We start from the raw sequence: 25,943 nt of genomic DNA on the forward strand, positions 1-25,943 counted from the left end.
AAGTACTGGTGCGGAGCACCAGTAGCCACCGGCTCAAATTAAGCACTGAATTTATGTGGTGTATCAAAGTTATTTTGCAAACTCAATCAGTTTAAAGAACATCCAATTGCCATCTGGGGCAACTTGAAATGGATGCAGTGAATCTACCCCCAAACTCGCCTCTGTTATAATTTGACATCCTCTACTTGTATGGCTAGTAAATACATTTTAAAAGTAGATTCATAGTACTTATTAATTCATAGAAAGTTATGTATAACACTTCGTAGGTATTTTAACATTTATTCTGGGTAAAAATGCAGTGTTAGATTCAGCTCTGTAGTGTAAGACTGGACAATGCTATATTTTTCTTCAATGTCCACGTTCTATAGAATTGAATGAATTCTTAGTTTACCTCACCTGTGCTAATGTTACAACAGCATAACTATCATGAAACAAGACAACAAATACAAATTTATATTTTCTTATTTTGTGTTGCTATCCATCTGTACTCTCCATTGGATAATATTAGAAATGACAAACATAAGACTGTATTTTCTGTCCCATGTTTAGTAATGAAAACATGCTTCACAATTAACACAAAGCAAACACAAGTAAATGATGGATGGAGCACTGAAACCTTTGAGACACTCACCCCTAGTCACAGATCTGTGTTGAATCCATCATCCATCTATAGCTCATTTCACCACCCCAGTTCAGACACATATATATGCAAATCAGTCTTGACCATGTGCCTCATTGGAACAGGCCAGCCTGAACTGCCAAGCCAAGTCTTCCCTGGACCGGAAACATGCATTCTGGGACCGGTTTCGGGGTAACAGTTCTCATCAGCCAGGCTAGCTTGAATCCAGTGGCAAAGTGAGCAAGGGACCCACGTCTGGGCTTACCCTGCCAACTTAGGGCGAACAAAGCAAACACAAGGAGATGATGGACGGAGCGCTGAAACTTTTCAGACACTCACTCCCAGTCACAGATCTGGGTTGAATCCATCATCCTTCTTTAGCTCACTTCGACACCCCAGTTCAGACACAGCTATATGCAAAACAGTCTTGACCCTGTGCCTCATGGGAACAGTCCAGCCCAAACTGCCAAGCCATGTCTTCCCTGGACCAGAAACAAGCATCCTGTGACTGGTTTCACAATTAACACAAACTTATGTGGTACTGAGTCAGTATGTTGAGATACATGTAGTAACTTCATTTGAAATTTCACAACACAAAGCAAGTACAATTTTGACTCGCACATTAGGGAACGAGAAGCACAATGTATGAAAGTAACAAATAGTAAATATGCTGGTGTTAGACATTAATAACAAAGAAACTGTTAACGTATTAGCTAAAGAATTAAGTGATCGGCAAATGATTTTTATGTCCTTTTTAGGCAGATGCACAGATTGACAAAGAACATCAAAATTTCTACGAAGCATCATTAGAATATGTATTTAAAGTTCAAGAAGTACAAGAAAAAAAGAAGTTTGAATTTGTAGAGCCTGTAAGTGATTTTCTTTTTTTCCATGGTGTGAAATATCATGTCAAGTGTTTGTTCTCTCCGCATGCCCGCTCTATGTATTAGTCTTCTGCTGCTCCCTTCACCTCCTGTTTGATGGTATCGACCAAGGTTAGTTTTTTTACTGCACTCTTTAAAGGTACCTGGAAAGTTCCATCTCTTTTTGTTGGTTTATTGATTCTTTATCTTGCTCTTTTGTGATAAGGGGTGTTTTTGAGAGTTGAAAGTGAGCATATTTTTTTGTGATTTTAAGTAAATATAGTGCGAAAAGGATGAGCCGTTTTCCACCATACATTCTGTCTTAAGATGAACTTTGTATATTGTTCGATGTCAAGTCTACCAAATATAGAGTCAAAATAGAGGGAAATTATTGGCCACATTTCACATTACTTCCTTCTTTCACGACTAGTTTTTGTGTTGAAAAGAAGATAAGGTGCTGGGCAATAATTTGCTTTTGTGTATGCGTTTGCCATCTTCAGGAGTTGAAAGTACTCTTTTTTTATGGGAAGCAGTACCATGACTTTCATTCATGAGATGTGGATACATCTTCACATGTTAAGTCTCAGATTAGAATGTTTTTTTGTGTGTTTTTGTAAGTCTTTTCTTACACTCACATAATACAGATATGAATTTTATAGCACTTTATTGATAATTATTAATTTTATTGGATTCCTGGTCTTATATCGAATCACCGTTATAGTTATGTTTTATTTGTTGTAATGCTAATTCTTTATACAATAAAAATGTATGAAACAAAAGTGGTTTTCTATAAACATCAGAAGGCAAATTACTTTCTGGATAAATGATCCTTTCATAATCTTTTACCATTTTGATTGACAATCTGATTGAATATTGTTGGTACTAGTGGGACGCCTGTGTGATTGAATATTGTTTGTACTAGTATGCTTGTCGGTTCTTGGTGACTGTGGTTCCAAAAATCTATCACCTCATCATCTTCTACCGTTTTGCTGTGGTTATTGCATTCGAGGTTTAGACAATTGGCTTCTTATTTTGGATAGTTCAACTGTTTTAGTGGTGGCTTCTGTAGTTATTGGTGTTCGCTCAGTATTTTGTTGAATCATTTTTTGCGGATACAGCTCCATTTTAAGTTTAATGCTGTGCCCTTACAAGGATTATGCATACTTGGATATCTTGTGGGAGTTCTTTCATGTTTTGGTGGAGTTGCAAATAATGATAGCTGGGTTTGTGCTGGGGTGTTATTTTGGACATGAGAGATCAGATGGCTGAACTATCCCGAATTGTGGTTTTCTTTCAGGGCTGCCATAGTTGGGTCAGATATAAATACAAGATGTCCTGCTATGTGTGTAGGGAAACTCGTGTATTTATATTTAGTGGTACATTTTTGTGCTCTTTTTGTCGGTATGTACTTCTGTCCAGAGTTTAAAGTCACCTAAGATGAGCATTTTGAAAGTCAATCTTTGAGGCTGGTGTGAAGTTGAGTGGGTGGTCGGCCTGCAATGTAATGCTGAGATTTTACCACCCCCATGAAAGACTTGTGTATATCTATAGGTCTGCCTTTCTCTAGCACATCCATGCCATCTGACAAATTATCTAATTTTACGTGACGTTGCTCAGTTCTTTTTAGATGTCTCAATGACTGCTCTTTTGTCCCATAATGATGTACTTTAAATTTCCCAACAATATGTTACTGATTTAATGTTTCAGTGCTGTGTCTTCTACACAAGAAAGTGTCAGAAATCCTTTGGTGAAATGACTGTAATAAGTGGCAGCTCGGCTGTATCAAATTTCACATTATAACTATCATGGAACGATTTTTCCGCTCTTGTTTTTTCAGAATAATTTAGGAAAAAGAGCCTGAATGTATTGTTTCGTCTGTACAAAAGCATCCTTCATTAGCCTCCCTAGTTTACCATCATCAATAAGAAAAATCCTCAGTTCAAGTGATGTTCTAAGTGTAAAATCAGCAACTTGTTTTGCACATGCAATTTCTGCCCGGTACAACCTTGTGGAAATTGCACAGGCAAAATTGTACAGTTGCTGAAATACTATGCTAGAGATAACCGCAGCCATTTTTGCACGTTATTCCTCATTAAGAACCAGAAAAGTAGTTCAGGCACCAAATGTTACTCAATCACATGTGCAAACGGTATAAGAACCTACGTGTTGCTCCCTATTACGTGGATTGAAAACAGAATATCCTCTAAGATTACTATGTGTGTGATGCTGATGCCAAAGCATTAGTTTAACTGCCACTATGATTATATAAAAAAAGATGTAAAATATGATGTGATGACCAAAGAATTTAGGGGAAATACATGGTTTCAGGCAGCTGTCCTTAGTTTGTGAAAGGATGAGTGCTGGAGCCAAAGCTCTGTTTAGAAGCCCGCGTCCGGTGCTGAAAAGTCACCCCACATACCCTAAGGATGGTAGTCGGTAATCCACCTCATGACTCTTTAATCCTTTATCAGAGTTCCACGGCCCCTTTAGCTCACTCTTGTAAGTTCCTGCTTTCTTCATTTGCAACGGTTCTTCCGTCTTTCTCTTCCTCCTTCTTTCATCCGTAAGTTTTTTTCTCTCACGCTCTCGAATTGTCCGATCAGAAAAGTGCTGGTCCCCAAAATTAGGTGTTGGTGATCCCCACCAGCACAAATTTTATTTCCAGGTCTCAGACCCAGTAGTACTGATAAACAGACACTGAATTGGGTCTCTTTAAGGACCGAAAGTCATGTCTTTAACACTAATGGCAAAAACATTGATTGATTTCTCAACAGCTTAATGCAAAAAACATTAAGACAATCCTAGTCAGAGATATAGTTCCTGTTTATATTTCACGTTTTACTTGATCTTGCTTTCCCTACATGTGCTACCTATTTCCAGGATGTTGTGTTTCAGATTTTTTTCATGTGGCATAATACTCTTGTATAGTGCATATTTTGAACTGAGTCGCCTTGAGGGGCCGCCGTAACACTTGCACCACAATTTCCTTCATTGCACCTGGTGCACCTTTAAAAAGGTGCCCCTGGCGCAATGAAGGAAATTGTGCCGCATTATGGGGAATGCGCATCCCCCCAGGGCAGCCATGAACTCGTGCTGCCCTGGGGACAGCGCATTCATGTGAAATACGGAGTGGCTCCTTTACAGCCGCTCTGTGTTTTCACAGTGAAGGTGGCAACCGGCCTGCATTTTAAAGGGTAATACGACTGCACCGGCCTGCAAGGGGATGTCAGGGGGATCCACGGTGCCCCCTTTCCCCCTGCCAGAGGGCTGCCATCAGGGGGCGGTCTGACAGTGCGCCACATTGTAGGTGGCACACTGTCAGTGCGTCTCCTGAGGGCTTCTTTGCCTCTGCGACCGTGTCTGTAATATGGCGCAGGTGCAGAGGCAAAGGGATTCCGTCATTTGCATGGAGCACGCCCTCATGCAAATGAGGGAACGCCCCCTGCAGGTAGTGCTGCCGCTTTATGTGCACCAGCGCTATGGGTAACACAGAAGTGGCCCCACAAGTGCCTGCGGCCCCTTCTGTTATACCAAAGTGCCCCAGGGGTACTCAAAGCGGGCGCAAATGCCTGTTGGGCTCCCGGGGCACTTTCTGTAATACGGCCCCAGTTGTTTATAAAGGGCCAAGATTCATAGCACTGGAGTTGATGCTGAAGGCAGTGTCAGTTTCTCACAGTGCCTGTCAGTTTCTCACAATGCCTCTCAGTGGGTCAAAAAGATGTCCCGAATACATGGTCATCCAATCATTGGCCTCCCTCTGTAGAGTGCACAGAGCAATGTTCATGTATTGCATTGTTAATTGCGATTCTTTACAAATGTGTGTGTGAAGGAAGTATACAGTTGTCGGCATATAGACAAGGTGTAGTAAAAGATAACTCTAGAAATCAAATCGGGAGTGAAGAGGAAAATGGTAGAATCGTCGTCCTCTCAATATTGTTTTACAACACAAAGATTCTACCGTAATTTTACTTGATACCTTAATACCTTAATGGTTCTAATCAACATGATGGTGTGGAAAAATCAAGCACCTTCTCTTTGATGTTAGAAGGGCAATCCTATTGAAATGATAAAATACCCCTCACACACTGCACTCTGATTCAGTTTCATGCTTCATCATAGGGGTCTTCCCGTCCCTCTACGGGGCGGGACGTGCTACGACCTACGTAGACGTGGGAGCACTTTTATTCGTGATGGGAATTATGTGTAGTGCATGGGGAGGTAGGGTCGTGAAAAATAGTGAAACAAATTATTTAAAAATGTCCTGGCTAGTGGAAAAATAACGCCCTTAATTACATAGACCACTCCCCTTTTATGAGACACCCACCAATCCCACTTTTTTCATCCCACTTAAAGGCCTGGTCCCATTCATATCTTGTTTACAGATAATGGGCTACTCATGAAAGAGTTAATGTACACTAGCTGACAAGGCAACCTCCTGCTGTGTATGACCCTACGACTATAGTAGGGTTCTACATAACTCTGGTGACATGGAGGAGCTCAAAGCATGCCTGACTTGCCACACTCGCTCCAACTCTGCATTTCCGGCTGTTCTTCTTTGGCCTATATGTACAACCCTCCCACAGTTTTGCCTGCCCACCAGAGTGGCCCGTTTTGAAGCTAGTCCAGTTTTGTCACATGTACATTGTTCTGCCCTATGAGAAAACCAGCTGTTTGTTTCACACCACAAGAAATATGTCGAAACTCGCATTAGATGTAGTTTGAATGAAGAATGAGAATTTGCCTAGCCTTCGTGCTGGTAAGTTCCAATTCTATTAAGGACTCGGAGGCGAGGATTATGCCTTCTTTCTACGCTTTATTTTTTACAGCAGCAAGAAACACAAACAAACTACTTTTCCCATGAACACTTGGGAAAAAAACAAAGTCAAACACGAGTCCTTCCACAATGTCCATGCACTGGCAGCTCCCATCATGCCCTGCTGCCACTTCCTCTTCCTCTTTCTTCGCGCGAAGCCCATGTACCGGTCATTTCACGCATCCTGCTTGGAACCTTCCGTCCCTGCAAAAGATCACGCAGTCAGGTCTTGACCTTCACAACAGAACATTAGAAGTGACATTGAAAAAATACAACAAAGCCGAATCATCAACCAGAAGCATCATAAATGAGTTACTTACATTACATACGGGGAGGGTCCGCTTCCTGGAAGCCCTTGGGGGGGATAATCCTCGCCTCCGAGTCCTTAATAGAATTGGAACTTACCAGCACGAAGGCTAGGCAAATTCTCATTCTATGGCAGGACCGGAGGCTTCGGATTATGCCAGTTCAAAGCTTATCGACAACCAGCCGAGCCACTTCTATCACTGGCTTGAAATAGAACCTCTTAAAGGTGGAGTCTGAGGACCAATCGGCCGCTCTCATCAGATGCTCCAGGCGAGCCCCGAGGGCAAAAGCTTTGGAGGCCATAGCACCCCTTGCTGAATTAGCGCCAAATGTTTGGTGTCAATCCCCGCCTCCTGCATAACCCAACGCACCCATCTGGCAATCGTTGGAGAAGTAACAGCCTTGTACGGTTTTCGTAGGGCAATGAGAAGTTGTCTTTCACCCGGAGGGCGAGTATCATCAGTCATATCCTCATTAGCACGGAGGCACTGCACCACACACAGTTTAGGGGAATCTGGAAATGCGGGGTATGAAATAACCCTAGTAAGGGTCTTAGTTCGTCTACTTACAGTGAAAGAAACTCCCTCCGGCGAAAAAACTCTGGCCGTGATATCGAGAGCTCGCACATCCGAGACCCGTCTGCAAGATACCAGGCACAACAACATTGCTAACTTAGCAGTCAACTCCTTACGAGACAGGAACCTGTTCGGTTGCCAAGAAAGGAACAAATTCAACACCCTGTTCACGTCCCACAGTACAGAGTACCGAGGCTCAGGGGGCAACGAGAGGCGAATTCCCCTCAGGAGCCTGCAAACCAAAGGGTGCTCTCCAACCGGGGAACCCTGCACCAAGTCGTGCCCTGCGGAGATCGCAGACCGGAAGGTATTGATTGACCGATAGGCCAGTACTTCCTGTGCCAATTCAGCCAAGAAATTAAGTACGTGGACTACAGCTGCCCCCTCGGGATCGAAATCCCGTTGCAAACACCAGCGACTCCATCGATGCCATGCCGATCGGTAACACTTGGTCGTGCCATCTGCCCAGGCTTTAGAAAGCAAGTCCTCTGCCTGTCCTGAAAGGCCCGGGAGTGTCCAACGACGCCGGAGAGCCTCCAGGCCATCAGCCTCAGCGAGCCTTCGAGGACTAACCGGTGGGGTGCGCCGTCCGAATTGAGAAGAATGTGAGGAGAGTGGGGGAGTAGGATTGGAAAATCCCAAGAAAGTTCCAGAAGAACCGGAAACCAAACTTGTGACCTCCACCATGGTGTAATCATCACCACTTGCGCCGACTGGCGACGCAGCAACGCTGACACGCGAGTTATCATTGAAAACGGGGGAAACGCATACCCCTGCTCATTCGACCAGTCCTAGAGGAACGCATCCGTCGCCTCCGCTACAGGGTCGGGGCGCCAGCTGAAGTACCTCGGAAGTTGATGGTCCAAGCGGGACGCAAAGAGGTCCACTGAGAAGGGACCCCACCGGTCCGACAGCTTGGAGAACAGAAGAGGATCCAGCCTCCACACGCTTGCATCCGAGAGGTGGCGGGAGTGCCAATCGGCAACCTCGTTCTGTCGTCCCGGCAGATACTCTGCCGTGACAGACACCTGATGGTCCAGGCAAAAGTGCCAAAAGTCCCTCGCGAGGTCCGCCAGCATCTTGGACCTGGTGCCCCCTAGATGGTTGATATATCGGACCGCCGACACGTTGTCCATCTTGAGAAGGACGCAGGACTGCACCCTGTTCTTGGTCCAGCACTGAACCGCAAAGGAGCCCGCCAGTAACTCCAAACAGTTGATATGTAGAGACCGTTCGAAAGCGGACCAGGCTCCTCCTGTGGAGAAATCCCCACACCTGGCACCCCAGCCGGACAGACTGGCGTCTGACTCTATCACAATGTCCGGGGCGGACCCAAAAATCGCACAGCCATTCCAGGCTTCCATGTGCGTGAGCCACCATCTCATTTCGTCCCTCACCTCGTCCGACAAGGGAATCAGTTGAGAGTACGTCACCCCTTTCCGGAGGTGATACGCCTTTAAGCGCTGCATGGCCGGATAGTGGAGGGGGCCGGGAAAGATGGCTTGAATCGAAGACGATAACAGGCCCACCAACCTCGCCAGGTGCCGTAATGATATCACCGGCTTTGCCAGGGTCTGGCGCAACTCGTGCCTGATCTTCGCCATCTTCCTGACGGGAAGACTCAAGGTTGAAGACACCGAGTCTATGTTGAAACCGAGAAAAGTCGCACACTGGACGGGGACCAGGAGAGACTTCTTCTCATTGATCACAAAGCCCAAACCCTGAAGCAGGTCGACTGCGACTGCAACTGAGACAGTAGACGCCTCGGGCACTGATTCATGAACAACATGTCGTCCAAATACACTATCATTCTGACACCCCGAGCCCGTAAGGCCTCCACCGCCGGGCGCAACACCTTTGTGAAGCACCATGGTGCCGAGGATAGCCCGAAAGGCAGAGTGGTGAACTCGTAAACCTGACCGTCCCATCTGAATTGGAGGAAACGACGGTGAGGGGGGAAAATCGGGACCGCCAAGTAAGCGTCTTTTCAGTCTAGCCTGACCATCCAATCGGACGGGCGCAACACATCCCGCAGAAGGTGAATTCCCTCCATTTTGAAATGGCGGTACACCAACCACTCGTTGAAATCCTTTAAATTGATCACTGGGCGACGGCCCCCGTCGACCTTGTCGACCAAGAAGAGGTTGCTTAGGAAACCGACCGGGTGTGTACGCATGCGCAACAAATCGCCCCTTTGTGGAGGAGGGCAACGACCTCTTCGCTCACCAAAGCCGCATCGCGCTGGGAAAAAACAATGGGGCGAGGACCCTGAAGCTGACACGGACGGCCATGGAACTCCAACTGGAAGCCCTGAACCGTCTGCAGCACCCAGGCGTCGTTGGTAAGGGAAGCCCACGCTGGGAAAAACTGTGCTAGACGCCCTCCTACTCGCAAGCTTGCAGAGGGTATCACACTCACCTCGTCCACCGCCTTGTTGCTGGCCTCTCTGGCCACCACGTCCTCGGAACTTCTGTCCTCTGGTGGGATAGAAATTGTTGAAACGGGCATTGTCCTGAAACTGCCCGCGTCCGGAGCCTTGTCCCCTGTCTGAGCTATTGCCCCGGCCGAACAAGCGCCCCCTGCCTCGTCCAGCCCTGTCAAAAACACGAGGGGGAAAAACCTTTTTGATATTGGACTGAGCTCGGTCCAAGGAGGTAAAGGTGGCCACAAATTTACCAAGCTCCCTGATAAACGGGTCTCCGAACAGGCCGCCCTGCGCCACCGCGCCAGCCTCCGAAGAGGCGAGATCACCCAACTTAGGGTCAACCTTGATTAACAGGGACCGCCTCCTCTCGGTAGAGAGGGCGCAGTTAGCATTGCCAAGAAAAATGATGGCGCGCTGTGCCCAATTTGACAGTACCTCAGGGGAAATCAAGTCCCCCGACACCTTGGCCTCTTCAGCCATATCAAGAATTTTGGTCATGGGACCCACGGCGTCCAGCAGTTTGTCCTGGCACATACGCCAGGACCTGTCTATACCCTTCCGAGGGTCTTTGACAAACTTGGCCAGGAAGGTCGCCATCTTTGGATCGATATCCGGTGTCATGGCTACCTTGCCTTCCAAGGAAGGCCGAGGGCACTCCGCCCGAAGACGGCTACGGGCATCCTTATCCACAGGCCTCCTGAGACGGTTCGCAACATACTGGGCAACCTTATCGCCCGGAACCCATTCGGAGGACCTGGGATGGACAATGTCGTCAGGATCCAACATGTCCGAGGGGCCTGCGGAGGAGGAAGGCTGAGAGGGAAGCCAAGATCTGGACGAACAAGCCTCCTCCTCCGAGTCCGGAGAATCGTCATCCTGTTGTGGGTCCGGGGACATAGTCCGAGGGGTAGGTGGCGGCAACTCCTTGGGAGGGGCTGGGGAAGGTTGGGATCCCTCCATCGCCAAAAAAACACTCTTGACCTTCGCAAAAGCCGCGGGGTCAACCCCCTCCGTGCAAGATTTCTTAGGGGGAGGGGGAGGCGGCGAAGAGGCAGGGTCAGGGCCCGAGGCCGGGGAAGGCGCGGGGATGAGGGCCGCTAGCTTCGCGTACGCCTCATCCAAACGCGCCGAGAGACGCTGTTCGAGGGGAACCATTGCTTGGTCTACTGCCCGATAGATAGAGTCATCAACCGCCTGATAGAAGTAATCGTCCCAAGGGACGTAGTTTAGAGGGTTCTCCTCCGTATACTGGCCTGACTCCTCCTGCATATCGAGTTAATTTAGGCTCTACAGAGAGGTACGGCCCAGAGCTTAGATGTAACCCTCACGGGCACTGTGTGGTTTGGGAAGGTCCCAGGGATATGGGTGGCCTAAGGCACACTATTAAGGGGGTAGCCCCTGGGGACGCTGCAGCCCTCAAAACTTCTGGGCGCCACCCGGTAAAGCGCCCCCTGCGCCAACACCGGCGCAATTACGACCCCGCAGGGTGTCAGGAAAATCAATACAACCCTCTCCACAGGGCGTCTTTTTTTATAAGGAAGACCTAAAATTACGACCCCTAAGGGTGTCCAACCGGGTGACAGGGCGCAGGACACAACCTGAGCAACGCGCCGAAAAAAACGCCTCAAAAAGCGTCTCAAAGCGCGCTGACAGCAGACGGAACACTGCCCCCTAGCGGCGCCTACACCAAACCGCACTACTGGGTCACAGGATCGCGTGAGGAGCGCAAAAGCGTCCCGCGATCGAAAGGGAATCTGTCAGGGAACAAATCACACCAGCGCTTGTGCAGAGAGACAAAATGCTACCCTCACAGAGCCCCACAAAGCCAGAAGAGTGAAGAAAAATGACTTAACTTGCTGCTGAGCAGCGAAGAAAGAGGAAGAGGAAGTGGCAGCAGGGCATGATGGGAGCTGCCAGTGCATGGACATTGTGGAAGGACTCGTGTTTGACTTTGTTTTTTTCCCAAGTGTTCATGGGAAAAGTAGTTTGTTTGTGTTTCTTGCTGCTGTAAAAAATAAAAAACACAGTTGATGGACAGAATGTAGAACAATGTCATACATTCATCCCAGTACAAGGATCTGGGCCTAAATCCATAGTTTTTTTTGCACTCCACACCACCCTGGGTTAGACACTGGCTATATGCAAATCAGCTCTGACCCTGTGCCTCTAGGGAACAGTCCAGTCCGAACTCCCAAGCCATGTCTTTCCCAGACCGGAATCAAGCATCCAAGGACCGGTTTCTGGCTATCAGCCTTCATCAGCCTGGATAGCTTGACTCCAGTGGTGTGGAGAGCCTGGGACTCACGTCTGAGCATACCCAGCCCACTCGGGGTGAAAATTGCAAAAAACACAGTTGATGGACAGAATGGAGAACAATGTCATACATTCATCCCAGTACAAGGATCTGGGCCTAAATCCATAGTTTTTTTTGCACTCCACACCACCCTGGGTTAGACACTGGCTATATGCAAATCAGCTCTGACCCTGTGCCTCTAGGGAACAGTCCATGTAAAAAATAAAGCGTAGAAAGAAGACATAATCCGAAGCCTCCGGTCCTGCCATAGAATCTGGCTGTGTGTCTAGAATGTTATTTCCTAGTAAATGCCTCAAATCAAACAGCAAAAGTAGGCACGAAATCCATGCTTACTAGGCACTTGTCTCCGGGAAATGAAGCTCTCTGATGTCATTGGTCTGGTTTGCCCAAATTTAGGCTTGGAATCGGGAACCTTTGTGAATCAGCTGAGCTACTGTGCTATGATTTTCTGACGGGATGTTTTTCGTAGTTGCAACGTTACTCTTTCCAAGCTTTAAAGCTACAACCCGTGCTGGAGTCGGAGTTAAAAGAAAAGATATGAAGTGTTTTAATGCCAGTCCAGTGTTTCCCTGAGTGGGCAGTCTGGCTCCATCATAAGATACGCCTGTCATCATACAAAGCAATAAAAAAAAAAACTGGAGAACATTATTAGTTTTGCAGCTCAGTTTTGCAAATGAATAAAACATATATTACAGGGCAGCACTGACAGTAAACTCATGAACTATTCCAGTACTTCTCGGTCCGGTACTGTACGTAGGGGCAATGTTTGTCTGTAGATGCGATTTCTATATTATTAAGAAAATGGTGTGCTGCTTCTCGGTGCTGAACTCTGGATGCCCCAGACTATGGAAGCAATGAACTGCCCACTACACCACTAGAGATTTTACGTCGCTGGTACGTGCTCCGCTGAGACATTGTCAATCACGTCTTGGCTCTGCCCTGTGGTTTGGATGCCTCAGCCATTTCTATTGGCTATCTGAGAGTATCCTTATGCCTCCACTCGAGTGCTTGCATTGAACTACATGAGGACTACTTAACCACTATATTCCTAGTCCTAGGTCTGCTCCTGCTACTCCCCTCCCATATATCTTGCTATAAAATGCATGCATCAGTAGAGGTGCTTGCTGTTGAGAGAGCGCAAACTGACCTAAATGTATGAGTACATCACACTTACCTGTAGTAAGCACAAATCATGAGGAGAAATGCCATGAGTGCTAATAGTATCTGTAATTATATTCTGAATGTATAGCTAATGTAGAGATTTAAGTAGAAGTGGAACTAATACAGAAATGTGTGACACTATATGATTTTAGTAGATGTGATTATTTCTGAATCCATGTCGTGTAGCTGTTAAAATGTAAGATGGTAGGTGGTTAAACGCAGAATGTGGTAGGCCTCAGGGCCAGAGCTAAAAGGGAAGGTGTTTCTTTTCACGACACAGATTGTATTAATGTTTTGGTCATTGCATTAAATGGGCCATGATTTATAGAGATGTTTACTGAATAATAGAATAAGAGTATTAACATGCTTTAATTAATGAAGAAGTTGAATGCTATAATCATGATGAGAAATATTGTAGGCCTGAAATGTTTTAACATCGATTTGCACGTACATGTCTGGGCTGAGAAATGTTGCAAGCCTTTTTTGGAAGTCTATGAGAGTTGTGTTCTTGGCTGCAGATATCTGTCTGCAAAGGAAAAGGGGGGATCCAATTATAAATGAATGAATAGAGGTCTGTTCAGTAGACGGCCCAGACATGGAGGAGGGTTCCGGAATGTTTAAGGGGTATCAGCGGGCCGGAGAAGAGTCTGAGAAGCAAGGTCAACTTTAACGTATGAGGCCCAATACAAAGCATCATGGAAAAAGCCAGAAGCTACACCACGTGAGGGGCGTCTCGCAAGGGGCGTCTCAAATGTTGTTGACTGTTTTGTATTAGGGACAGCACCCCTGGGTGGAGTTAGAGCAGATACCTGAGGACCCTTTAGAGAGCGGATGGGTAGGCAGAGAGGGGTCATGACTGGAGAACTATAGGTTTTCACCAAGAGACTTAGAGTGAGTGACTTCCCTTGGGGGTCATTCACTGCTGACACCTTTGTTAGGTTGGGACTTGGTTAAGTAGGGATACCATCTAGAGCAGGGTAGGGACAGCCTAACCTGTGCGTTTTCCTCCAACTTAAATGAAGGAGAGATATGCGTCAATGCTGATAGCTTTATTATTCTTAGAACTTGTGTTAGTGATTTCCGTTGCTCGTCTGAGGGCTTTCCGAGAGCACATGTATGTAATTGGACCTGTGTATCTCGTGAATCTCATTCTGAGATGCCTGTATTTGCAGCTTATCATATCCTTACAATAAACTTTTGAAAGCTAGAAGTTGTTTGTGATCTTTGGGAGCAGAGTCCTTTATTGGGTGAACTAACTTGCAGAGAGGGGCACTTTTCTTCCTCCAAGACAGGCAACAAAGGTTCAGTCGACCAGATCGAGGTTTGGATCAATAGTGATGAGGTATCGATCAAAATCTCGCCCTTCCAGTTGGTAGCTATAGAGGATGGTTGCCTTCTTGAGGACGGTGACCTAGGCCAGGTTAGCTTACCCCAAGGCCCCTAGAGATCGATGATCGGAAGAACAGCCCGCTGAAGAAGATCCGGATGACGTGAGACAGAAAAGGCAGCAGTATCGGTCGAGAGTGAGTATAAAGGGTTATGCGTGTTAGATTGCGGTGTTTTGTATTGTATCTATGTTGTAATGTCTGGCGGAGTTGAATGTCTGTAGAGTGACTGTGGAACAGGTTGTGAGCGCGCGCAACCGGTGGAAATCTTAAGTTCAAGGAGAGCTTAAGTGGTTCGGGTGTATCGGACACCCAGAGTAATCGTCAACTAGTGTGAAGGGGGTCATGAGGTACCATTGATCACCCGAAAGACCGAGATAGGGGGACCGTAAGAGTGAGTGCGTGAGTAACGGACGCTGGTCGGAAGTTACTGTGTGTGTAAGCAACCTATCAGAGAGACGATAGACATTTCGTCAGTTGTGTTGACAATTACATATAGACTGTGGACGTACAGTCGAGAGAAGTGACCGCTTGGTCGGAAGTAGTCATTTTTCGGTGTATGAATGGGACGCATGCATAACCGGGAAACGAGTTGAGAAAGGAGGGGTGCTGCTGCGAAGCGGAGAAAAGTGACGTCAGAAAGTGTCGCGACGTGATTGGCCGACCGGAGAAAGACCGCGCTGCGATAGGCCAAGCTAGCAAAGCCGCGACAGGATTGGTGGATTGTCATCAGGAAGTAAACAGAGTAGCGAGGCTGGATATTGTGCGCATAATTATGAAGTGTTTTAAATGGCTGAGAGCGGTGTTAAAAAAAGAGAAGAGGGGATCGTATGAAGGGGAAGAAGCCCCGCCGGAGGGTACGCCAGCTCGTTACATGGCAGTGAATGTTGGGCTGCATACGATCCTTTGGATATCAGAGTGGAGTAAGATTACTGAAGGAAATGAGGAACTGACGTTCCCGAAGTACGGGACGTTCAGATTAGAGGTGTTACATCGATTAAAATCAGTCATGACCTCAATGAGACCCTTGCCTAGACCGACCCAGTTTGAAGCTCTTGATGCATGGATTAGGGCAGCGCATGAAAAGAATATGAACAGACGACAAGAAAGGGTGAAACGATCGGTAAGGGCAGTGCAGGATGCCAGGTGGGATGCGGATGCTAAAAGATGGAGAGTGCATAACATGGAAGTAAATAAACTGTATCCAGTGTTAGAGGTGCCCGTAAATAAAAGCCCCCTAGAAGAAGATGATGAGAGCGAAACAGAGGACAGCTTGATAAACAGATTATTGACAGACAGGCCACCCCCGTATAATAGAGCAGGGGGAGAGGTCGAGAATACTGAAGGAGGAAAGGGGGGCAATGCAGGAGAGCATAGACCGCTTCCCAGTTCAGAGTGGGATCCTGAGGCAAAGAAAGAGCTGTCCCAGCCTAGTCAGGTGCAACAGGTAGTCGGGAGGTTTGTGGTACAAAGAGCGCCGGAAACGGAAAGCGCCACATCCTACGCATTACCAGATGCACTACAGGTACCTGTTACCATAGGTCCTATAATATCGATATATGACCAAGAGAGAGCAAGCGGGGAAGAACGGGTACGGAAGGACAGAGAAAGAGCAGAGAAGGCAAGAAGGAACGACACGATCAATTCCCCAAGTCAGATGCCGATACCGAGAGAGTGGAGCACCCCGATGCACACAGCAGGGGACCCAGGAGGAGATCCTGGGGGCCCTAGATGGCCAGTGGATCTGAGGGGATCTGGACGAAAATCCTTTCAAGAGCTAAATGAGTATATGAAGCAGTGGGATGAGGCAGTGAAGGCTCAAAAGAGCATCATAGCTGCGGAAGCTGAAAGGGAAAGTCAGGACAGCCGAGCTCGGACTCACTGCGGGGCTGGGGAGAGCAGCCCGGAGTGGGACTGTAGAGAGAGAGATAGTAGGGGAGTCACCCATTGGGCCCGGAGTGGGAATAGAATAGATTTGGAAAACGGGGGCCCCGGGAGTGGAGGGGTGGCGCGCCCAATACTCAGTGAAGGGGAGAGGAGAGCGCAAGAGTACAGAAACAGCTTTAAGTGTCCACACTGTGTGCCCGGCACCAGAGAACTGAATGGGAGTTGTGAGAGGTCGCACCATAGTCCCTGTGATGACGGAAATGAGCGCAGCCCAGGGAATATGGGGAACCAGGAAGGATCGTATCAGATACTGAGCGATACTAGGCAAAGAGAGAGCAGAGACCAGAGGGAAAATAACAGAGAGGTGTGCGGTGAGAGGAGAGAAGAAGAAGAGAGTGGGCAGAGCAAGAGTAGGGGTAACAGGCCCGTGTTCCATCACCTTCCAAGATCGGATGGCCGAGCATGGGACCTGGAGAGATGGGAGCAAGGGAGGGCACCCATTAACTCTCCCGAGCCCAAACGTAGAGCTCGAAGTTGGGATGGTAGGGAGACCAGTGAGCCCCCTTCGAAAGACATATTGCGAGCTGAGATAAAAGCCAAGAGACTCGATGTCGCCAGTTTAAGGTCAGACCTGGATGATATGGTAGATGGTACCCTGCCTTTAGAAAGAATGGAAATGTATGAACAGGATGAAATACTGTATATGGCAAAGGACATTACTCGAAAAGCGAGAGCAGTCCATGAGAAGTTAGTCGAACTAGCAGGCAAATATATGGTGGACTTGTCAAGAACCAAAGCATTACAGGGTAACCACAGGCTACATTATACAGATCGAGACCTAGATGAGAGGAGAACGATTGGGCTGAAAACGCACATAAGGGAACTGATCGCTGGAATAAGGACATGGAGGGCACTAGATAAGTGGGAAGAGAGGTGGTCCAAGAAAGGGACCGGCAGGAGAAGCACGCTTGGTATGACACCAGGAGGACAGCAGGGAATAGAAGCTTACCCTTTGCGTGAAGTCGCAAATGGGAACTATGTACATGTCCCTTGGAGTAGGGGAGATTTAGCTGCTTTTACCACCTCCTTCCCCAAATTACGGGAAAACCCAGTGGAGTGGTACAAGCAAGTGGAGAGATTTGTAAAAATCTCAAAGGTCCTATGGATAGATCTGAACACGCTGTTTGACATTGTAGTACCAGGAGATCTGTGGACAGCATGCAAGGTTAGCGCTGAGTGGCCCACAACGGAGCCAGAGAGAGATGCTAAGACTAATGGGCCGTCCGAGATTGTGATGGCAAAATTCGAGAGAGTGATGACTTGGCTGAAAGAGAAAGTGCCAATGCAAGACATAGATTGGGTCAGAATAGACCGAACAAGACAGGAACCCAAAGAGACAGTCCACGAATATTACGAGAGATTGCTGAAGGCGTTTAAACAGTATAGCGGCTTGGATGTAATGGATCCAAAAGACATAGGGCAATTTGTGTCCAAGTTCGTCCTGGGACTGAGACCGGATATTAGTTTAATGATTCAGCAACACTCGATTTGTTGGCAAAGTAAACCCCTAGACGAAATACTGAGATATGCCAGGTACTGCTGTGATGAGATAGACTCCAAGGCTAAGAAACTAAAAGAAAAGTTGATGGTGGTACAGATGCAGGCAGCAGGAAAGGGGGGACAGCAGCAACAGCAGCAAGGGACAGGTACAGGAGGAAAGAAGCAGTACAGTCAGAACAAGGGCAATGAGGAGAGTTCCACCTTTAGACCCAGAATAGATATAGCTGCCTTGAAGAAAACGACTAGGTGCCACCAGTGTAACGAGGTGGGGCATTGGAAACGCGAGTGCCCCTACAATGTAGAGATAGGAGAGCAAGAGATAGAGGAGGAAGAGGTCCAGAGCGCGCCTACAAGAGGGGTGACGCCATACCAAGGAAAGGTGCTCAAAGGGGGGGGGGCTCCTCCCCGAGCCCAGTTCCCGCAACCTCCTCGAGTAGGGACTATGGGTAAGACCTATAGACAAATGCCCCTGTTTGTAGAAGGGGAAGAGTGCTATTATGTGGACCCATTAACCGGACAGAGAGTGGAAAGAGAAGACTGCACCCTCGGGGCAGCCTTGGAGGTGGACCAGAGGGGACCCTATGTGGAAGCAGAAGTAGCAGGGTGCCCTACGACATTTCTGGTGGACACAGGAGCCACTAGATCCACGATCAGATCAGCTGCAGTTCCAGACCTGCCCATGTCTGGAGAGACCATACAGGTGGTGGGGGTCGCAAACAGGAGAATAACCAGCCAATTGACAGAACCGGTACAGGTGAAAATAGGGAAGTACAGCGATGAGCACCAGTTTGTGGTTTGCGATTCAAGTCCTGTGTGTCTGCTAGGAAGAGACCTGTTGTGTAAATTGAATTGTACTATATATTGTACACCTCAGGGAGTGGAGGTATTGACCAATGATGATGATGCAGACTTCAAAGTTGCAAACTCAAGAATATGCGTGGAGCTGTATCCTACTTTAACAGTAGATGAGCTCCCCTGGGACTTGAGAGAGACAGTGGCACCAGAAGTATGGGATTTCACTGGGGAAGAGATAGGATTGGTAAAAGGGGTGGACCCAGTGAAAATTGTAGTGAAACCGCATGCTGAGTTCCCAAGAACACCCCAATATAAATTGACTCCAGAAACGATTGCAGGCATAAAACCCGTGATCGAGTCCATGATTAAACAGGGAATACTGAAAGAAATCGTGGGTAGTCCATGCAACTCCCCGATTATGGGTCTGCAGAAACCAAATGGGAAATTTCGGATAGTACAGGACCTTCGAAAGATTAATAACATAGTCGTTTCGTGTTGTCCAGTGGTACCGAATCCATCAGTGATACTGTTTCAGATTCCATTCCAAGCTGAGTGGTTCACTGTGATCGATCTTTGTCAGGCTTTCTTTTCGATCCCTCTGGACGAAGAAAGCCATTTTCTTTTCGCATTTAAGCTGGAAAATCGCGTCCTAACATGGTGTCGTATCCCTCAGGGGTATACAGAGAGCCCATCGATCTTTAACCAGCTTTTGAAGAAAAATCTTGAAAGTCTAGTGCTGCCCCAGAAGTCAGTTCTGGTCCAGTACATAGACGACCTCCTCGTGGCGTCAGAAACAGAAGAAGCTTGCAGGGAGGACTCCATTGCTTTGTTAAATCACCTAGCTGCCAATGGGCACAAGGTGTCCCCGGGAAAATTGCAGTACTGCCTGACAGAAGTGCAGTACTTGGGACACAGAATAGAGAAAGGCAAACGAAAGGTGTCACCAGACAGGATAGAGGCGATCATGAAAATGAATGCGCCTAAGACACAGAGAGAGGTCAGGATGTTCCTAGGGATGGTGGGTTATTGCCGACAGTGGATCGTGAACTTTTCACTGAAAGCAAAGCCCTTGCAAAAACTGACGCACAAGGAGGTGAGCGATCCGGTACCATGGGACAAAGACTGTTTGATGGCATTCCTACAGCTGCGAGAGGACCTGTGTCGTGCTCCGGCATTGGGAATGCCTGATTACAATAAACCATTTTTTCTTTACTGTTGTGAGAGAGAAGGTTGCGCGTTGTCTGTGTTGGTCCAAATCCATGGGAATGCCCGTAGACCAGTTGCTTATTTCTCGGCTACTTTAGACCCAGTAGCCGCAGCGTTGCCCGGATGTCTCAAATCCGTTGCTGCAACGGGTGTCAGCATTGAGAGATGTGAAAATATCGTCATGGGGCACCCGTTAGAGGTGTGCGTGCCCCATTCTGTGGAACTGTTGATGACCAGGACCAAAACACAGCATCTGACCAACAGCAGGCTCACGCGATATGAGCAAGTTATTCTTGCTGCAGAGAATGTGACCCTCAAGAGATGCTCTGTTTTGAACCCTGCTACCTTGATGCCACTCCCAAATGATATCGAGGATGATGATGAATGTACAGACCATGACTGCCTCGATGTGACTGAACTATGCACCAAACCCAGACCCGACATCGTAGATGAGCCACTGACCGACCCAGACGAAATTTTCTTTGTCGATGGCTCATGTGTAAGAGACGAAGTTGGGCAGTTGAGAGCAGCTTATGCTGTTTGTACAATTGCTGGAGTTGTGGAAGCTGGGTGCCTGGAAGGAGTACACTCCGCTCAGGTAGCCGAGATTGTTGCCTTGACACGTGCGTGCTTGGCCAGCAATCAAATTCGAGTCACCATATACACCGACAGCCAATATGGTTATGGGGTAGTTCATGATTACGGGCAGTTATGGTCTCAAAGAGGCTTCATGACCTCTTCAGGCTCTCCCATTCGCAATGGAGAGTTTGTGCGCCTGTTGTTAGAGGCGTTGCAATGCCCAGCAGGTATCGCAGTTGTAAAGTGCACCGCACATACCAGAAATGAGGACTTCGTTTCGAAAGGCAATAGATATGCTGATGAAGTTGCGCGGTATTGCGCGGAACAAGGGTACTCTTTCACAGAGGTGGAAGTGGGTGGAATAAATGTAAGGTCTGAATTAGCCATGATACTGGAAACTGTTGATACTTGGGATGAACTGTCAAACATGCAAGAAAATGCTCCTGATATTGAAAAAGAAACATGGGAAAAGGCAGGATGTGTAATGGGTGAGTCCCATTTTTGGGTCTCAGCAGACGGCAGAGCAGTGTTGCCCAATGAGATGGTGAGTCCAATGGCTAGACTCATACATGGTCCCGTACACTTAGGGAGAGATGCTATGCTGAGAGTGTTTAGACAGACTTGGTACAATCCTAAGTTTAGAATAGCAGCAGAAGCAGTGTGCCAGCGTTGTGTAACCTGCCAGCAGCTGAACGTAGGAAAAAGAACACCAGTTGCACTGAGCCACATAGGAAGGTCTGGAGGTCCATTCAATAGAATGCAGATAGATTTCATTGAAATGCCAAGGTGCAACCGCCTCCGCTATGTCCTGGTGGTTGTTTGTGTGTTCTCCAGATGGGTTGAGGCATACCCTACACGTAGGTGCGACACCCTCACAGTGGCCAAGTTACTGCTTAGGGAACTCATTCCGCGCTTCGGGGTGCCGGCCTTTTTGGAATCAGATAGGGGAACACATTTTAACAGCGAGCTTGTGAAAATGATTTGTGCAGCTCTGAATATCGATCAGAAGTTGCATTGCAGTTACCGACCAGAAGCCTCAGGAATTGTGGAGCAGATCAATGGCACGATCAAGGCCAGAATAGCCAAAGTTTGTTCCTCAACGACCCTGAGTTGGCCTGACGCCCTGCCATTGGTTCTCATGAGCCTTCGTAGTACCCCAGACAGAAGAACGGGGTTATCACCACATGAGGTGTTAATGGGGAGAGCAATGAGGCTGCCATCTGTCCCAACTACTGCACTGTTAAATATCACAGATGATATGATCCTGGACTATTGTAAGGGGCTGTCTGACGCCATTCGTTCTGTGTCCCTTCAGGTGCAGGCTGCCGAGGTTCCATCGTGCCAGGGCCCGTGCCATGACCTGTACCCTGGGGACTGGGTCCTGGTGAAAAAACATGTGAGAAGAAGCTGCTTGGATATTCGTTGGCGTGGGCCCTTCCAGATCATCCTGATCACGAACACAGCTGTGAAGGTGGGAGGCCTGCCCAATTGGATCCACGCGTCACATACGCGAAGGGTTCCAGCACCTCGGGAAGAAACAGCTCCTCTCTCGGATAGACGTCCAGAAGAGGACCGAGAAGCCATAGAGGGGGCTAGCCAAGCTGTAGAGGTGCCAGCGGAAGCAGGGAACGAGTCTGACCAAGCTGAGGACGGTCAGTACAACAGCGAACCGGAAGACGCTACAGAAGGAGAAAGTAGCTGGGAGTACGAGTCAGACACTGACAGGTCTGACAGAGAGCGAGAACAGACAAGAAGGAGAAGGAGTAGAAGGGCACGTGGAGAAGCTAATTGGCCGCAAAGAAGGAGCTCTAGCCTGAGGTCAACTCCAGAGGTAACCCTTCCTCCGATATCAGAAGACTCAGACCCGGAAGAAGGTGCTCAGGGCGCTGAAGCACCCGACCGAAGAAGGTCAAGAAGAGTGCGTGTGCCTAACAGAAGATACTCCACACCTGAGTGGACATATCTGGCGACAAATGTCTGTGAAACCGGAGACAGGGAGGATCCGAGCGGTGGTGGTGTCCAGTTCTGAGCCCATTGTCACCGTGGAAATACGACTGTTGGTACCCGGAGTCGAACAAGAAGGGTCACTAACATTCATGCTCCCCAGACCTCCCCGCCTCAGCAAGTTAAAACACATGTTTCTTTCAGAATTGCAATTCCCCGACTTTGGTACAACGATAACAGCACATGAAGAGCACAATCTTCGTTTGGAAATACTGAACTATGCTATTGAAGCTACAGGCACAAACCTGATAGTAGACTGTTAAAGGACTTTGTAAATAAAGCAAGCAGGAAAAGAAGATTACCTAGCGCCCAGGAAGCAGAGAATTTTAGGGAACTTCCCTTGAGTTGATGGAGAAGGGCTAGGGTTGTCTTTATTGAACTGTTAAAGGACTTTTGCGAAGAAGGTTGTCAGCTTCCAGTTGTGTGGATTCTAAAGACAAAAGGATTAAAAAGAGACTGTAAAGGAACGAGAGGAAAAGAACTTTTTGCTAAGATAAAAGAGAGCCATATTGTCTGACGAAATGGAGGCCGGCACCCAGAACCGCAGAGCTAAATGTATAATAGGTACACTAATAGTAGGAGTGATAATATTAATAGCTTTAGTGGTAACAATTTCTTATGTAAAGGGACATGAGGAAGAGGCAAAGGTAACTGATGTGAATTCTGTAGAAACGCTTACACCTACTGTTGCTGGTGAGAAAAGGGAAAACACTCAAGAGAAAGCGTTATTAGCTGCAGAAGCCCGCAGGTTACACGTAGATGAGTCCCAAGGAGACTTTAGGTCAAATGCTTATGCTAAACTTTTATATGAATACGTGGATGCCATGGAGGTTAAGGATTGTTACGTCTGCATGCAGTTGCCGGCGTCTGTAGATGAAGGCATTAGATACCATCACCTCCCGCTGACATATGGCATTACATGTAGCTTATTGCTTAGTATATTTTATGAGAGAGATAGTTTCGAATACTATTTCTCCAATTATGATTCAGTGTTGCCAGAAGTCCCAAATTATAAGCAGATGAACAAATGGGACTACTGGAAGAGTGAAGACAGATTGGCCAAGTTCTTCATTCCTTGGATTACCTTAGATACTTCACATGCCCGTAGAAATAACCTGACATGCAAGGTGTCAGAAGTCGAGAAGAAGTTCATAGGGCAGGTGGATGATCGTTACAGGAGACAAAAGATTTTGAAAAAATCAGGACAATGGAAAACAGATTGGACCGAGGAAGAGAAGGCACACAAGAGAAAGGGTAGTAGTGGTCCAATAGCTTTAGATAAGACGCAGAGAGGAAAGCTATGTCTTCACCGAGCCAAAACGTATTATGAAAATGTATACGTGGGAGAAGTCGACTGTGAACATGCTTTCAATATAGAGTACTATACTAAAGATTTCCTGAAGGGAATGCAAGTGATTCCAAATGTGTATTTTGTATGTGGAAGAAATGCCTACGTGAGACTACCTGACAACTGGTATGGATCATGTTACTTAGCAATTGTCTTCCCCAAAATATATCATGCACAAGACTTAGTGATCATTGAGGGCAAGACATCATCGAGGGGAAGGAGAGATATAGGAGATGCAGAAATGGTTGGAGATGTCTTTGGAGCTATGTTCCCTCTTTTGGGAGTAATCCTTAATGATGTTAAAATTAGACGACTGGCAACAGTTGTCGACAGGTTGTCTGCCAGCACTGCTCAGTCCTTAATGCTGGTAGAAGGAGAGATGCAATCGATAAGGGCTATGGTTCTTCAGAACCGTCTTGCGTTAGATGTCCTACTAGCAAAAGAGGGCGGAGTCTGTAAGGCTTTGAAGGTCCAGGAATGTTGTACTTACATTCCAGACAATTCGAAGCCCCTTGAGAAAGTTATTAGGAACATAACTAATATTCACAAGGAGATCGAAGACTTGAGTAGAGAAAATGTCTGGGAAAAGGTGGGCCATGGAATGAGTGAAGTTGGAGGGTGGATTTCCACCTTAGGCAAAAGCTTTGTGTGGTATATACTAAAACCTATCATCATAATATTGATCTGTGGGATTATATTGTGGGGATTGGTGAGGGTATTCAAATGGTACAGAGCAAGAAGGTCAGAAAGGGCCCAAAGAGAACAGCTGCAGAGATTGGCTGCCATACAAGATAATCAGTACAGGAGCCTGAGGGCTCTGGAAGCGCAGAGACAAATCATGCCAGCAATAACTGCAGTTTAAATGTTAGTGATGACCCCGAGAGGTCATCAAAGGGGGGAACTGAGAGAGCGCAAACTGACCTAAATGTATGAGTACATCACACTTACCTGTAGTAAGCACAAATCATGAGGAGAAATGCCATGAGTGCTAATAGTATCTGTAATTATATTCTGAATGTATAGCTAATGTAGAGATTTAAGTAGAAGTGGAACTAATACAGAAATGTGTGACACTATATGATTTTAGTAGATGTGATTATTTCTGAATCCATGTCGTGTAGCTGTTAAAATGTAAGATGGTAGGTGGTTAAACGCAGAATGTGGTAGGCCTCAGGGCCAGAGCTAAAAGGGAAGGTGTTTCTTTTCACGACACAGATTGTATTAATGTTTTGGTCATTGCATTAAATGGGCCATGATTTATAGAGATGTTTACTGAATAATAGAATAAGAGTATTAACATGCTTTAATTAATGAAGAAGTTGAATGCTATAATCATGATGAGAAATATTGTAGGCCTGAAATGTTTTAACATCGATTTGCACGTACATGTCTGGGCTGAGAAATGTTGCAAGCCTTTTTTGGAAGTCTATGAGAGTTGTGTTCTTGGCTGCAGATATCTGTCTGCAAAGGAAAAGGGGGGATCCAATTATAAATGAATGAATAGAGGTCTGTTCAGTAGACGGCCCAGACATGGAGGAGGGTTCCGGAATGTTTAAGGGGTATCAGCGGGCCGGAGAAGAGTCTGAGAAGCAAGGTCAACTTTAACGTATGAGGCCCAATACAAAGCATCATGGAAAAAGCCAGAAGCTACACCACGTGAGGGGCGTCTCGCAAGGGGCGTCTCAAATGTTGTTGACTGTTTTGTATTAGGGACAGCACCCCTGGGTGGAGTTAGAGCAGATACCTGAGGACCCTTTAGAGAGCGGATGGGTAGGCAGAGAGGGGTCATGACTGGAGAACTATAGGTTTTCACCAAGAGACTTAGAGTGAGTGACTTCCCTTGGGGGTCATTCACTGCTGACACCTTTGTTAGGTTGGGACTTGGTTAAGTAGGGATACCATCTAGAGCAGGGTAGGGACAGCCTAACCTGTGCGTTTTCCTCCAACTTAAATGAAGGAGAGATATGCGTCAATGCTGATAGCTTTATTATTCTTAGAACTTGTGTTAGTGATTTCCGTTGCTCGTCTGAGGGCTTTCCGAGAGCACATGTATGTAATTGGACCTGTGTATCTCGTGAATCTCATTCTGAGATGCCTGTATTT

At 47.1% G+C, this 25,943-nt stretch overlaps 1 protein-coding gene across 1 annotated transcript in view; it reads left to right on the forward strand.

Annotated features, from left to right (window-relative positions):
• Positions 1 to 25,943, forward strand: part of ARHGAP42 (Rho GTPase activating protein 42) — an 840,311-nt gene that overhangs the window by 574,061 nt on the left and 240,307 nt on the right. The window contains exon 6 of the mRNA XM_078656994.1: positions 1,378 to 1,488. Coding sequence (XP_078513120.1) covers positions 1,378 to 1,488 — 111 coding nt within the window. The remainder of the gene's footprint in view (positions 1 to 1,377; positions 1,489 to 25,943) is intronic.

Source organism: Lissotriton helveticus, chromosome 8, assembly GCF_964261635.1.
Source record: "Lissotriton helveticus chromosome 8, aLisHel1.1, whole genome shotgun sequence".
In the NCBI taxonomy this organism is placed as follows: domain Eukaryota; kingdom Metazoa; phylum Chordata; class Amphibia; order Caudata; family Salamandridae; genus Lissotriton; species Lissotriton helveticus.